Below are 16,396 nucleotides of genomic sequence, written 5' to 3' on the forward strand. Positions count from 1 at the left end.
AGAGCCAAAGGGAACCGGCCACTGCTCTACTGGAAATACTGGAACTCGAATGATGGACTAAGCTAAGTCAGGTAAATTCCCGTTTTTTGGTTTCGAGGGATCAGAACTCAAAGGGAACTCGATCAAAGCGAAAATATAAGGTGAGTCTGATTACCCCTCTTTCCAGAGCCCAAAGGTTAGAGTGAAAAACGCAGTTTACAAACTTAACAAATACAGTTTGCTGTGGTGTCTACAATACATCATGGACCCGACACAGCTGAAATGGTCAAAAAACTAAATGTATAACATGTTGTATATGACTAAAAAGCATAGTGCCACAAACAAAACAAATGTCATGTTACATAAGACACTTCCAATGCTGGAGACATACTAATATATAAGCGAGCAAGGGCGGGTGGCTCAGCCCCATCTTCCAAGATTCATGGCAGCAGTCTCAGGGCCGTCTTCAAGGTTTTTGGGGTTGGGGGGCAGAATGAAATGTGGGGCTCCCCCCAAAGTAGAGGAACAAAAAGATCCAAGAATCTCAGTTTGCTCAGCCCACACCTCCAGATCCCAATGGAATCCGATGACCATGGGAACGACCTCAAATCCCCCAAACGTTATCATCTGTTCTGGAATAGGAACTATAAACACGATGCACTTCAAGGGCACTTCAAATGCGATATTCAGAACCCCCTGGCGAGGGCGCTTGTGTTCAGCAATGAGAAGGTACACAGGCTGGAGTACAGAGGAGAGGCACAGACCAGGGCGGGCTCTTTTGAAGAGAATACTCTGAGCACTGAATCACTCATAGGGACTGGTAAGTGTGACTTTTTTGAGGGACTGGCAATGTCGACAGATTAAGGACTATGAGGGTACAGAATACATTTAAATGAAGCGGAGTGGTAAACCAGGGAGCAAAAACATAATGCTTTCAAGCTTTGATGTACCCCCCGCCTCGGGTTTGCACCTGCTAAATTGCAGGATGATTCCATAGGAATCCAATAATAAATGAAACTTCACAAGACGCAGAGTAGACAGTGTAAAATGGAGTTTCCCACGTTTTACTATTTTCTTTTTCCATTCGCCTTGTCAATATTTAAAACTGAATGCACGGTATCCAAAATCATGTAACTGCAAATTGTGCTGGATCCCTGCATGCAATTAACATGTCTAATAAAATAGCGATATACATAAAATTCCCAGGATAACATAATTTGATGAAGTACTGAAGCTGGGATTTGAACAAAGGTAAAACAATTCAACACTTGACCACGTTGTTTCATTATGCTTTCTGCAGTGCAAGTTGCATGCATATAAAAATGTTTAACTTTCATGAGGTAAAGAAAGAATAACCTGTTTTGTAGCCCAGGTTTGGAAAGAATGCAAATCACATGGTAAACCAACATGACAACATTTTTAAAAAAAGCTCTTTCTAGAGATGTGTAATGGGGAATGATTGCAGCTTTATACTCCAATTCCCTCTCATATTCTCATACGATCTTTACTTTCAATGCACCATGCCCTCTTCTTCTAATTTTCTCTCATTTTCCCATATGATTTTTACTGTCAATGCAGTTTGCTCTCTTCTTCCAATTTGCTCTCTTTTTCCCCTTCAATATTTACTTTCAATGCAGTGTGCTCTCTTGTTCCAATTTCCTCTAATATTCCCATACAATCTTTACTTTCAATGCAGTGTTCTCTCTTCTTCTAATTTGCTCTCTTTTTCCCATACAATCTTTACTTTCAATGCAGTATGCTCTCATCTTCCAATTTGCTCTCTTATTCCCATACGATCTTTACTTTCAATGCAGTTTACCCTCTTCTTCCAATTTGCTCTCTTATTCTCATACGATCTTTACTTTCAATGCAAGGTGCTCTCTTCTTCCAATTTTCTCTCGCAATCCCATGCAATCTTTACTTTCAATGCAGTGTGCTCTCTTCTTCCAATTCACTCTTGTATTCTCATACGATATTTAATTTCAACGCAGTGTGCTCTCTTCTTCCAATTTCCTCTAATATTCCCATACAATCTTTACTTTCAATGCAGTGTGCTCGCTTCATCCAATTTGCTCTCATTTTCCAATACCATCTTTACTTTCAATGCAGTATGCTCGCTTCTTCGAATTTGCTCTCATTTTCCAATACCATCTTTACTTTCAATGCAGTATGCTCGCTTCTTAGAATTTGCTCTCATTTTCCTACGCGATCTTTACTTTCAATGCAGTGTTCTCTCTTCTTCTAATTTGCTCTCGTATTCCCATACGATCTTTACTTTCAATTCAGTGTGCTCTCTTCTTCAAATTTGCTCTCGTATTCCCGTACAATCTTTACTTTCAATGCAGTGTTCTCTCTTCTTCCAATTTGCTCTCGTAATCCCATACGATCTTTACTTTCAATGCAGTGTTCTCTCTACTTACAATTTTCTCTCGTAATCCCATACAATCTTTGCTTTCAATGCAGTTTGCTCTCCTCTTTCAATTTGCTCTCTTATGCCAATACGATCTTTACTTTCAATGCAGTGTGCTCTCTTCTTCCAAATTGCTATCTTATTCTCATGTGATGCTTACTTTCAACGCAGTGTACTCTCTTCTTCTAACTTGCTCTCTTATTCCCATATGATCTTTACTTTCAATGCAGTGTGCTATCTTCTTCCAATTTGCTCTCCTAATCCCATACGATCTTTACTTTCAATGCAGTGTGCTCTCTTCTTCCAATTTGCTCATTTATTATCATACGATCTTTACTTTCAATGCAGTGTGCTCTCTTCTTCAAATTTGCTCTTGTGTTCCCATATGATCTTTACTTTCAACGCAGTGTGCTCTCTTCTTCCAATTCGCTCTCGTATTTCCATACAATCCTTACTTTCAGTGCAGTTTTCTCTCTTCTTCCAATTTGCTCTTGTGTTTCCATATGATCTTTACTTTCAACGCAGTGTGCTCTTTTCTTCCAATTTGCTCTTGTTTTCTCATGTGATCTTTACTTTCAATGCAGTGTGCTCTCTTCTTCCAATTCACTCTCTTATTCTCATACAATCTTAACTTTCAATACAGTGTGCTCTCTTCTTCCAATTTGCTGTCTTATTCCCATACGATCTTTACTTTTAATGCAGTGTGCTCTCTTCTTCCAAATTGCTCTCTTATTCTCATGTGATGCTTACTTTCAATGCAGTGTGCTCTCTTCTTCTAATTTGCTCTTGTATTCCCATACGATCTTTACTTTCAATTCAGTGTGCTCTCTTCTTCTAATTTGCTCTCGTATTCCCATACGATCTTTACTTACAACGCAGTGTGCTCTCTTTTTCCAATTTGCTCTCTTTTTCCCCTTCAATATTTACTTTCAACTCAGTGTGCTCTCTTCTTCCAATTTCCTCTAATATTCCCATAAGATCTTTTCTTTCAATGCAAGGTGCTCTCTTCTTCCAATTTTCTCTCGCATTCCCATGCAATCTTTACTTTCAATGCAGTGTGCTCTCTTCTTCCAATTCACTCTTGTATTCTCATATGATATTTAATTTCAACGCAGTGTGCTCTCTTCTTCCAATTTCCTCTAATATTCCCATACAATCTTTACTTTAAATGCAGTATGCTCGCTTCATCCAATTTGCTCTCATTTTCCAATACCCTCTTTACTTTCAATGCAGTATGCTCGCTTCTTCGAATTTGCTCTCATTTTCCTATGCGATCTTTACTTTCAATGCAGTGTTCTCTCTTCTTCTAATTTACTCTCGTTTTCCCATACGATCTTTACTTTCAATTCAGTGTGCTCTCTTCTTCAAATTTGCTCTCGTATTCCCATACAATCTTTACTTTCAATGGAGTGTTCTCTCTACTTCCAATTTTCTCTCGTAATCCCATGCAAGGTGCTCTCTTCTTCCGATTTCCTCTCGCATTCCCATGCAATCTTTCCTTTCAATGCAGTGTGCTCTCATCTTCCAATTCGCTCTTGTATTCTCATACGACATTTAATTTCAACGCAGTGCGCTTGTTTCTTCCAATTTGCTCTCATTTTCCAATACCATCTTTACTTTCAATGCAGTGTGCTCTCTTCTTTGAATTTGCTCTTGTATACCCATACAATCTTTACTTTCAATTCAGTGTGCTCTCTTCTTCAAATTTGCTCTTGTATTCCCATACAATCTTTACTTTCAATGCAGTGTTCTCTCTTCTTCCAATTTGCTCTCGTAATCCCATACAATCTTTACTTTCAATGCAGTGTTCTCTCTACTTCCAATTTGCTCTCGTAATCCCATACGATCTTTGCTTTCAACACAGTTTGCTCTCTTCTTTCAATGTAATCTCTTATTCCCACACGATCTTTACTTTCAATGCAGTGTGCTCTCTTCTTCCAAATTGCTCTCTTATTTTCAAGTGATGCTTACTTTCAACGCAGTGTGCTCTCTTCTTCTAATTTTCTCTCTTATTCCCGTACGATCTTTACTTTGAATGCAGTGTGCTCTCTTCTTCCAATTTGCTCTCCTAATCCCATACGATCTTTACTTTCAATGCAGTGTGCTCTCTTCTTCCAATTTGCTCTCTTATTCACATGCAAGCTTTACTTTCAATGCAGTTTGCTCTCTTCTTCATATTTGCTCTTGTGTTCCCATATGATCTTTACTTTCAACTCAGTGTGCTCTCTACTTCCAATTCGCTCTCGTATTTCCATACGATCATTACTTTCAGTGCAGTGTTCTCTCTTCTTCCAATTTGCTCTTGTGTTCCCATATGATCTTTTCTTTCAACGCAGTGTGCTCTCTTCTTCCAATTCTCTCTTGTATTCTCATGTGATCTTTACTTTCAATGCAGTGTGCTCTCTTCTTCCAATTCACTATCTTATTCTCATACAATCTTCACTTTCAATACAGTGTGCTCTCTTCTTCCAATTTGCTGTCTTATTCCCATCCGATCTTTACTTTCAATGCAGTGTTCTCTCATCTTCCAATTTGCTCTCTTATTCTCATACGATCTTTACTTTCAATGCAGTGTTCTCTCATCTTCCAATTTGCTCTCTTTTTCCCATTCAATATTTACTTTCAATCCAGTGTGCTCTCTTCTTCAATTCCCTCTCTTATTCCCATACAATATTTACTTTCAACGCAGTGAGCTCTCTTCTTTCAATTTGCTCTCTTATTCCCATAGGATATTTACTTTCAATGCAGTCTGCTCTCTTCTTCCAATTTACTCTCTCATTCTCATACGATCTTTACTTTCAACGCAGTGAGCTCTCTTCTTCCAATTTGCTCTGTTATTCCCATAGGATATTTACTTTCAATGCAGTCTGCTCTCTTCTTCCAATTTACTCTCTCATTCTCATACGATCTTTACTTTCAACGCAGTGAGCTCTCTTCTTCCAATTTGTTCTCTTATTCCCATAGGATATTTACTTTCAATGCAGTGTGCTCTCTTCTTCCAATGTGCTCTCGTATTCTCATACGATCTTTACTTTCAATGCAGCGTGGTCCTGTCTTGCAATGGGCACTCATCTGCTTATTCCGTTAGATCTCTTTTTCCATCCTTTTTTCTGTTGTAAGGGATAAAGAGAAAGCATCACCATGACCTGCTCCCTTTCTGCTGGTGGATGAGCAGTTTGTTGCCTCTCTTTGCAGACCGTGTAATCTTCATCAAAGGGCGGAGAGATGAGTCAGTCACCACAGCTGACTTCCTTCTCTGGGACTCTATTGATGGCAGGGAACCTAAAGTGGCAATGTTGTGTGGGCACACCGTTTAAGAGACAGGAGTAGGCTGGCAAGGCCAAATCTGTACTAGCTTTCTGTACACCTTTGCCGGCCCTTGCACTACTGATTCTGTAGTGCAAAGATTACACAGGTGCGGCGCTGTGCTGGAAAGGGGGATGGTACAGGTGGACAGGAAGAGTGCAGGAGAAAGGCTTGCAACTCCCTGTACATGTGACGCATTCTTATATTGCTCACTATAAGAAGGTTATACCTTAAGTTATTTAGTGATTTCTTTCCCTATATTTTGTCTGGCATTGCCCTGGTGGTAACTGGGCAAAGATTTATTAGTTCATCAGTGTTTACTTTTTTATATAAAAGGTTGTCCAAAATACACAAATACATATAAAATGAATTTGAACTTAGCTACCCCAAATCTCCCCCTATTTTAGAAGCTGTTATCTAAAAAGGTTTTAAAACTATACACAAAATATAAAATGTGTAGAAGTCTTTGAATAAAGAGTTCTAAGTCTTTCTTAAACTCTGGCAGCCTGGCCATGTCTGCCTGAGCTCCTCCTATACAGTGCTCCTCCGAATCTTCGCGGTGAGGGTCCATGTAGAGAGCTGTAGGCCTGCCCTCTGATATGTTGAGGGTCCAGGTGGATGAGAGCAGCATGGGGCTCAACGGAGTGCAGGTTCCTGGCTGTGTGAGCAGGGGGCCCAGAGGTAAGCAGCAGAGCATACCAAAATACTGCACTGTGACAGCCGGGTGCAGTTCGGAGGAAGCTTAGAGCCACAGGGAGCCGGTATGCAATACGTCCTGGGGCCATCTTACCATGACCGTCTGGGTGAAGACTCGGAGGTGGTCCCCATCAGGAAATTCAAGGCCTTTTCCACGCATTACATAGTTTCCGGGTCCAGAATACAGTGGATGTTCCACCAACAATAATCAATGCACATCCATAGCATTATAGTCAAGGTTCTTTAACTACATGTTGATCATAAAGCGTAGACAGCTGCTTCTGGAGGCCGAAAGGTTTTTCTTTCGATATAGCAATTGCATCATCAGCAAAAAGCAAAATCCCAAGCTTTTTGCAGTTCATCACCGGGGCAGCTGACTCTGAGTTTTATTGGTTGGTTTCTCTATGTAAAGAAGAAACAGCTAAGGCACAAGAGCACATCCTTGTCTCACTCTCCTGTAGTTGTCCCGGAATATAGGCTGGTAGAGAGGGACTTCCAGGACTCCCCTTCTTAGTGCATATTAAGTAGCTTTGGGTTCTCACCCTAAGTTACTAGGGTAATCAGGAAGTGGATCCATTGCTCACTGTTCTTAGAGAAGCAGAGCTCCACCTCACTGAGGAGGCCCAACCAGGCCGAAACAAGTGTCTGGGGTTGCTGTTGGTACTCTTGTTCAGAAGAAAATTACCTGGCATTTCGCTGCTGGACTTCCCTTGGGCAAGACAAAGACTGATATGTCATGGAAATGTCTCTTCTGTGAAAGGGACAGTGAGCTAAAGAATCTGTTTGAAACTCTCCCGTGATATAGGCCGCTAGAGAGGGGCTCCCAGGACACCCCTTGTTTGTGAGTCGTCCATGTCATCATTAGTTAATCCATATCTGATGTTAGAACAATCATCTTTCAAGAGATTCTATAAGGAAGGAGAGAGAAAGGGTTTCCTGCAATTTATTTCTGGGCATCCTATCGAAAGCCACTGCAAGGTCTATAAAAGCAAAATAAACTGCTAACCTCCTTAAGAATACACATTTCTAGAACACCAAAAAAAAAAGAAAATACCTTGGTCCTCTGTGCTTATCCCTTTCTGCTGTCAGCCTGTGAATGGGGCAACGTTTTCGACTCCTGCCACCCACTGGCGTAGACCTGCTCTGGCCTGAGCGGCAAGGCCCACTCACTGTTCCCAGGGACCAACCTCTGACATTACAAACAGGGGACAGAAAGAGTGACGAGTGGGACGATGCCCAGTTCATGACTTGAAAGCAATGCACACTTATAACCCGATGAAGGCCCCCAACCCGCCTGACGGTCTGATACAAAGAAGTCAGTAAACACATGACATTGTCTAGTGCAGTGCTGAGGTGCCCCTCACGCTGTCTGTCTGCTGTACATAACTAAGTTCTGAATGGATCAATCCATCATGTGATGCCTTCCCTATTCACTGTCCCAAATACATGTGTGTATTGACCATGACACAGCATATCGGACATTTGCACCTTTCTTAGAGGGGTATGTTCATCACGTGCAATAACACAATGTGAGATAAGGGGGGAGCCTGCAGGTTTCTGAAGATAGCTCGCTGTGTCAAGCTACTGTTACTGGGTTCTGTGTTCATGGCCCCATCACAGTTTCAAATTCAGGCAAGCAGTCTCCTGCTTCCCTCTATCTGAGGTTCATAATCATTGGTGATACAAGCACCTCTTGTGCTGTACGGATCCATTTTCCTTCAAGAGAAAGTCAGATAGTATCATTATGGTGCAGGTCTAGCAAGTGGCAGCCCCAAATGAAGTATGCCATACTCACGATATATTAGACTGGGGAGATAATTAGGTAGCCAAATTGGAGATAGTAGAGCCAAAGTGTCAAGGCCCATATCGTGGCTTTGGCACAGGATGATACCCCGACTCCAGCCTGATCACTATACCCCACTGTGCTTCTTCAGTGAAGGGATTTGCACTCTCCCATTATAATGGAATTTATTAGTCCGTTGCTTGATTTTTCTTTGCATGCAGGGCATTTGAGTGAAAAGACAGGAGAGAGATAAGAAACTGTCACAGCCTTCTATGCAGATTATTTCAAGATCTCCTTATTTGACACACTAAGAGTTTCTTTTTTTCTGCAATTTCAAATGTTTTTCTTCACTTCATGATCAACCATCAGCAATTCTTTCTCGAACAATGACTATAAGCAGGTGAACTTATCACAATATTTATTTTGCTGGGTGTATTTTCATCTTTCAAATGTAGGAGACAACACAAATTAGATGTTATAAATGTATATTCGTATTATGATACGTGAAGACTTCTATTTATGTTATAGAACATATGGATACAATATTGTCATCATGTTTTATCATGTGATTTGTGTACTTTTCAAATAAGGTCTGCAAAGCAGAGTATTTTATTGAGTTCAGGAAAGTCAAACCTATACAAATAATATGCATCTTCCTGTATGACAATAATGGGGAAACAATTCAGAAAAATGTTAATCTCACAGTGATTAACCTGTCAAATTTGCAAGTCCCTAAATGTTCTCAGTCTTCACTCTTCAAACACTGTTATGTTTTAAATGTCTATAGATTCCTTCACCTATAATAGTAGTGATCAATGGTATATAGCACACCACAATGTGTCTCTCGGTTCACTCATGGCAATGATACTTAAAAAACATGGCCACTTATAATTTTGTCTCGGGAGGATAGCTCAGGGGCAACATGCTCGCCTTGGAAGCAAAACAACACGGAGCAGCAACACAGGTACGCGCCTAGAAACCTCTGGGCATTAAGCACGTTCTAAATAACCAATCATATCCTAATCCCAGTCTATGTTCAGGTATGTGCAGCTTCCTGGTAATTTCTAATCTGCATCCTGTTTCTATCTATGTGCCATGAGTGCACGTGCTTGCTGCTTCTAGTCTTATGCCTGCATCCCTGATTCAGCAGTTGTCTATCCCGTGGGCTGCTAATCTAAGCTCTGCTGGGGTGTGTGCACCTTCGCCATCCGGCTACTGATCTGTGTCCGGCATCTATACTGAAGCCCGTAGACCTCCCTTGTGGCTGCTACCATCCTAACATGTGCCCTGTACCTCTTGTAGGACACATTTTCCCTCATTGTCCTTTTTTTGTGAATGGGTGATGTTGACCTTGAAGTGCTTCTTGTTTATTCTTTTCTTTCCAACACTGATGCTTTTATTCACTACCAGGGTAACATATCCAGCAATTGTTTTGTTTTTGATCTCTTTGAGGAGGCCCAAGAAATTCCTGTTGGGTTTCTTAATTTGTTTGGGGCAGAGAGTCCTCAAACTTGTCCGTGCTCAGCCCTGACTTAAAGGGACAATCACACAGGGAGCAGAAGACAGCAGGGGAGAGAAACACAGCACCAGGTCTGCACAGCACCAGGGCTTTGCTTTACTCCATCACCAATGGCTGTGCCTTCCAGCACTGCTCTGGGAACATGGGTGCAAGAGGAAACACACATCTTGCAGGGATGCATTTCCCTTCTCTGATTGCAGAGTGTTGGGTGTTCATGCTACAACATGCAAGTGCGCACAGGAGTGATGCTTTCATGGAGGAGCTCATCCCCACATGGAGTCCTCTACCAGAAGGGACTATGCAGGGAGCCCTACGGAGAACATTTTGATTAAGGAAATAGAAATAAAGCCTAGTAATGGTTTTAATTGGTTTCATCAATCACAGTTAATGCAACCATCTTTTGCTCTATTCTTATTGGTCATCCAAATTATTTTACCTTGTATTACTGGGGGGGTGCCCCGCATCCCAACACCTCCCATGCCCTGTATACTCCCTGAACATACGATTGTATTTGTATGTATACATATATGTATGTTGGTCGTCTGAGCAACATGAGTGAAACAATAGGCGGCTAATGATCCTGTGTTCGATGACCCCACAGATGACACCTAGGATAGCTGTCATCTTCCCAGCTCAGGCTCATACAGGAGTCAATGACTGGCCATCTGTAGCAAGGGATTAAAGACCTTTTACTGTGAGTTAACACATTTTGGGCACATGTATAATAGTACCCACCCACCTGCATGTGTCAAACAATGATTACAAGCAGGTGACTATCTCGCAGACTCATTTCATCTGTCTGTACGGTGGCGGGTACTTTGCAGGGATATCAAGCTGTGCAAGGACAGGTGTGAATACATTAACCATGCTCGGCTTTTAGTTCACTTACTGCTGCACTCTGCATTTAGGTTTAAGGGTTTGCAAAAAGGGATTCAATACAAAATCCAGGACCCGTAGACCATGATTTGAGATCCCTTCTTAGGTATATCATGAAGTAACAGACGTGTGCGTGAAGGAATGGTGCCCGATGCGGAAACAAGATGGCGATTGTTCTGCATTTCTACCTTCACCGGGTGTTTGCTTTTCCTAATGCAGCAGTCCCTTTGCATGCATTTGACTGTGTGGTGGAGATGATCCAGCAAATCCTGGCACATACTAGTAATGTATGTAGTTAACTTTAAAATAATACCCTGGCTGGAGAGTCAGCATTTATTTCTTATTTTATTATTTCATGTTTTACATTTGTTACACGGCCATACCCTGGGGTATCACGGCGTGGTTACCGACAGCTTAAACATTGTATTACATTGTACATGGAACAGACCATGATTCCCTAGTGTTATTACTAAGAGTAAATAAGGAACATGTCTAACTCTAATTGTATTACATTGTACATGGAACAGACCATGATTCCCTAGTGTTATTACTAAGAGTAAATAAGGAACATGTCTAACTCTAATTGTATTACATTGTACATGGAACAGACCATGATTCCCTAGTGTTATTACTAAGAGTAAATAAGGAACATGTCTAACTCTAATTGGTTCTTTTATATGTTAGCGAACTACCCAGCCTATGGGAAACACAAACACTCAGAGAATCGAATGGTCTCATTTCTCTGGAGATTTAAAGTGCCCAGTTCATATAACGAGCGACTTCCCTTTTCGGTGTATTTTCTGGGTGGATTCTCTTCTACTGCCCCTCCTCTCTGCACTTTAATATTCTGCACCAGAGGAGAAAACACTGATAATGCTGATGACCCCGGAGAGAGGGGGGATCTATATTGTACTGGAAAATGTTGCCATAAAGGTTTTTGGATGACTATGAACATGACGGGGGGAATAAGCTATGATATGAGAGGAGTCCGGGAACAGTATTCTATGACGGGGGGAATAAGCTATGATATGAGAGGAGTCCGGGAACAGTATTCTATGACGGGGGGAATAAGCTATGATATGAGAGGAGTCCGGGAACAGTATTCTATACCTACCGGAAAATAAACTATGTATGCGACCGAGACGTGTTGTTTTCTCTTGCTTTACCCAGATAGTTAAAAGGGATATCCCGGTCTATTGGTGGTTGATAACACTTGCCCCAAGAGCTTCTACTAAAATGGACGTGCGCTACATGACGGCTGAGGCAGCGCTTTTGGAAGCTCTTGGTGGCACTGGGTGAAGGCCACCTGTATCTCCATCTTGGATCCTACTGGTTCAAACCAGTTTGGACAAAGGGTATTATTCACAAACTGGATGCGCGTCAGGGGGCATCGTGCCCACAGTCTTAACCTGAGGAGGAGGACACTGGGTATCGTCGGACCCAGAAGTAAAGAACCATGTGGTCCCAGGTGGATAGATGGAAACCGAAGACAGACTATGATTGTTTACAAGGTGTTTCATTGTGCTAGATGGAGGGCGATGATCCCTAAACGGATGTACGACAAATGTAAGGGGACAAGACCATGAGGGGCTAAAAGTAAAGGTGAACTGGTGGCGGGTTGCGTTATTGGTTTGGGCAGTGGGTTGATAGGATGCTATCTTTTTATTATGGTTGCAACCACCTACTAAATGTAGTCTTGCTTTGTCCATTTGACTCCTGAGTCCTTTTGTCTGTTTTTATGTTCATAACATGTATACGCATGAATTTTGCCAGGAGACACTTTCGTTTATCGTTAAGTAGTCTATAAAATACATACTGTTTAGCCGGGTTGTTAAATAGTAATATGTATTATTTAAAATCTTATGAAGCCTCTGATATACATAGTGATGTAGTGAATTGCACCCCTTTACCTCTTACAATTCATTGTGGAAAAAACAGTGATATGTATTATTTAAAATGTTGTGATGCTACTAATATACACAGTGATGCAGTGAATTCAACCCCTTCGTCTCTTATAATAATTTGCTGTAAGTTTAATTTTTGAGTTATTCGCACTGCAATAGGGGCATCTAGTCCCAAAGACCCCAGAAGCCCCATTTATCAATCTATTTGTCCCAAAACAACAAGTCAATGACAAACTGAACTCCATGTCCTTATTGTAGCACTTTTCATCACGTTACACACAACAAGCTGAGTGCCCGCATCAAACAATGACAACAAGCAGGTACACTTTTCACACACTTTCATTTTCTCGGTGTCTTTACAGTACAGTTGTACAACTCAGAACAGACTCGTTTTTGGGCTCACATTACTTTTTGTTCTAGGACAATGGAAGTGGACATTTGTTTGAAATGTTGCTTTTAACCTTTTTTAAAGTACTCAATGGTGTAGAATAGTTCAAACGTTGGTGTGGTCAATGGGATCATACGGGAAAAAAAACATACCAATAAAATAAATGAATATCTCCTTTCTTTTCCGGAGCCCCTCCCCTGGGCCAGTGTGTAGAATGTGTAGGCCTCCCTATCAAGAAATCCTGGCTACCGCACTGGTGGCACAAGTCATCCATTTGATTTGCAATGATCTTTGCATATATTTTCCCCATGTTATCAATTAAGGGAATAAACCAAACATTCATTAAAATATGCAGGATTGTTTTTTAAAGAATTAGCTTGATTTCCACCTCTTCCAATTGGATGGAGTTAAATATTATAAAGAAACATGTGATCTATACAGTGGGTTCTTCTTTATAAAGAACTATAGGTATATGGTTATGCCCTGATGTTGAGACACAATCTCCTTCATTGAACATTGTATCATGTTACAGAAGGCAACACAGGACAGTTCTTCAGAGGTTAACGCAAACTCTCTGCCTACACCCCAAGACTATGGAACCTCTTCGCCATCAGCATCAAACTCGCCCCCAAACTCCTGCAATTCAGGAAAGAACTCAAGACCCACCTCTGCAAGGAGTCTCACCTCCTCAACACCATGGGCCATCACGTCGCTCCTTGTGCCACCTGACTCGCTAGATGCCACCCTCTCTTCCCACCACCCAGCACAGCTGTACCCCTCCTCTGTGCCACTGTGTATCCTACCCCTGCTGTATTTATGTTCTATTGTTACCACTCAAAACCCCTCCATTGTGCATCAGTCCTGTTGCATTCCTCTGTAAAGTGCTCCATTGATTCGCAAAGATAGTCTGTGCTCATTAAATACCATAATAAAAATAATAATATTAATAATCATGTCCTATCCACAGATGGTTGTATAGAGGTTTGTTAGGCTGATTTCCCAGAATGACTTTTCCTTTCCACAGGACTAAGTTTCTCTAGCAAGGTCAATCTCCATTATTTCTCCACTAGGTGGTGAACCTATGCGGAACCTCTGACCCTCTCCATCTTATCCTGTGTGTCTCTCAAGCTAAGGAACCTACTCCTTGTAAGACCCTGTCTCTTTAATCTTTGGTACCTGCAGTTGGTGGTTATCTCTCATAAGGCTTGTCATCAACTGGGGAGCATGGGGGATACTCCATCTCCCTCCTTGAGGCCTCTCACATCACAGTGGTGGTTGTGGCACTGACCCCCATGATCAATGCAGTCTCATCACTCAGCCTAAGTGGGGCATTGTACTGACAGCTGTAGTGTAGGTAAGCAATGGCAGCTGACATTGTAACCGCAATTCACCCCTAGCATAATACGTTTCACAGTCATATAAAGCACTCATTTGAGTATCAAAATCACAATGCATCACCGCATGGAGTGGTGTAACAGGTATGCAGGCTATACACACATGGATATATGGGTATTCTCACCATGTATTGATGCATGGAGTGGCAGTAAATAAGCAATAAACCCAGATGGCGGGGTATTACCAGGCCAGGTAATGTCCTGGGCCAGTTCGTTCAGGCTTTGACAATAGCCCGGGGAATTACCTGCCCCAGTTATGCCCCCACCAAGAGGGGTTTAATTGCTATTCGTATACCAACGCATTGTTCCAGGATACTAATAATGTTTTTTTTTTTTTTTGAGTTGAGAAACAATGTGCTTTTTCTCAATGTAAAAGAAAACTACAAATCAAGATGGCCACCATGGATCAGTGAGAAGGGAACTACACGTAGTCCCTTCTCCCTTTCCACAGCGCCCATTGCCAGGTCAGGGATGTGCAGGGAGGGACTTGGGAGCACCAGGTAAGTGGGTGAGGAGTCTCGGAGAGGCATTTTACCTTGTGGTAAAGCCACCATTGTGAGCCTCTTTATTGGCTGGGAGGCCGCCACACCCCCATCACGGGGTACTAATTGAAAATAACCAGGTGAACCATTTTTATAAGCTATATTCTGCTGCCACTAGACATTATATGAACCTGCTAGCAGAGAGGCAGGCCTTGATTCTTATAAATTATATATGATTTTTGTAGTCATGTAGGTTACTTGGGTGGAAATGAATTGGTGCAATTGTAAAATTTTATATGTGTGAGAATGTGAGAAAAGTGCATATTTGTGCTGTAACGCACAATAAATAAATAATTAAAAACATATTATGAAGGGTGATGCAGATGTCTCTGTTGGGTCAGTGAATAAACATGACAGATGTTAACATTCAATTTCATAGACCTTTCAACGGAACATATTAATGTCACTAAATAACCATGTATATAATGCAATGCAAGTGATGTATTTATATAGTTACATTAATGTTCAATTGTTGAACAGCTGTTGGTGCTACAGCAAAGAATTGGGATACATACGTTTGGGTCGAGGATCTTTGTCACGTCCACAGGCTTGTATTTGCTGAACAGCGGCTTGAATTTTTGCCAGATTGGTTAGGATTTGGAAACCTAAAAATGTAAATGCGCATGTTTAGTACTATGCAACAGTTTGCCATAGAACCAATTACTTTTATGGGTGGCAACACACATCATTTGCTACAGGCTCTCAAACTGGGAATCCTTGATTCAGAGACAACTCCTAGCAGGTGCCCGTAGTACCTAAAAAAATAGAAATCAGAGCAAACCGCATTATGCCTTCATAAAAAGGCATGACATTTTCAAGTAATGGCAAACATAATAATGAATTGGTCTACAAAGATCACCCCCTCACCTTAAAGAGACCTAAGTGACCCTAGGCTTAGAGTCTTGGAATGAAGCCTCAAGACAAGGGGGAGTTCAAGCCAAAGGATTTTCTTTTGAGATGATGCTTTATGAATGGCATCACCCAGGCTTCCAGGCACTATCAGCACATTCAGTTGACTTCATCTTTAGAATGCCCTAGCTTATTCATATAATACATACTACACCATTTTCCATGGGAGAACCTCCCCCCGTTGTTGTTGTTCCTTGATCTCCACCAATCTTCCTTTGATCTAAGCTTTACCATTCCCTGTTTGAACTACACCATTCCAAGATAGAAATGACTCCTCTTGGTACCGAAGCTTGGACCACCTTTTGCCAACACAAGCAGGGTGATTTATCTTATTCCCTCCACCCACCTGTACGTCCACGTGTCTGTAGGAATGGCATGCATGCCTTAATGACTGCATGTCTTCTGCTTACCCTTTCTTTCAACTTTGCATCATCAAATGTTACATACTTATTGCATTCCACTCATCCAAGGCATATGTGTTTTGTTGGCTTCCGTCTTATGAACACCTCAAACAAAACAAAAGCCAGCTTAGAAAAGGGGGAAAAATATGCGTTTACACTCTCCTATGTCTATCCTTTTGCAAGTAACACCAATTTAAAACTAACATTTCAAAATCACACATTATGATCCTTTTCAACCTTTCCACACACCCATTACTTTCTGGATGGTAAAGAATGAATTGGATATTAG

The 16,396-nt window shown here is 41.4% G+C and overlaps 1 protein-coding gene across 2 annotated transcripts in view; it reads right to left on the reverse strand.

The window, feature by feature from the left end:
- The window catches only part of LOC138515668 (C-type lectin domain family 4 member F-like), a 281,439-nt gene that overhangs the window by 108,606 nt on the left and 156,437 nt on the right, over window positions 1–16,396 (reverse strand). For both annotated transcript variants that reach the window (XM_069630351.1, XM_069630350.1), the window contains one exon: window positions 15,313–15,402. In XM_069630351.1, coding sequence (XP_069486452.1) covers window positions 15,313–15,402 — 90 coding nt within the window. The remainder of the gene's footprint in view (window positions 1–15,312; window positions 15,403–16,396) is intronic.

The sequence above is a fragment of the Ambystoma mexicanum genome, chromosome 6q (assembly GCF_040938575.1).
Source record: "Ambystoma mexicanum isolate Mex_15411 chromosome 6q, UKY_AmexF1_1, whole genome shotgun sequence".
NCBI lineage: Eukaryota > Metazoa > Chordata > Amphibia > Caudata > Ambystomatidae > Ambystoma > Ambystoma mexicanum.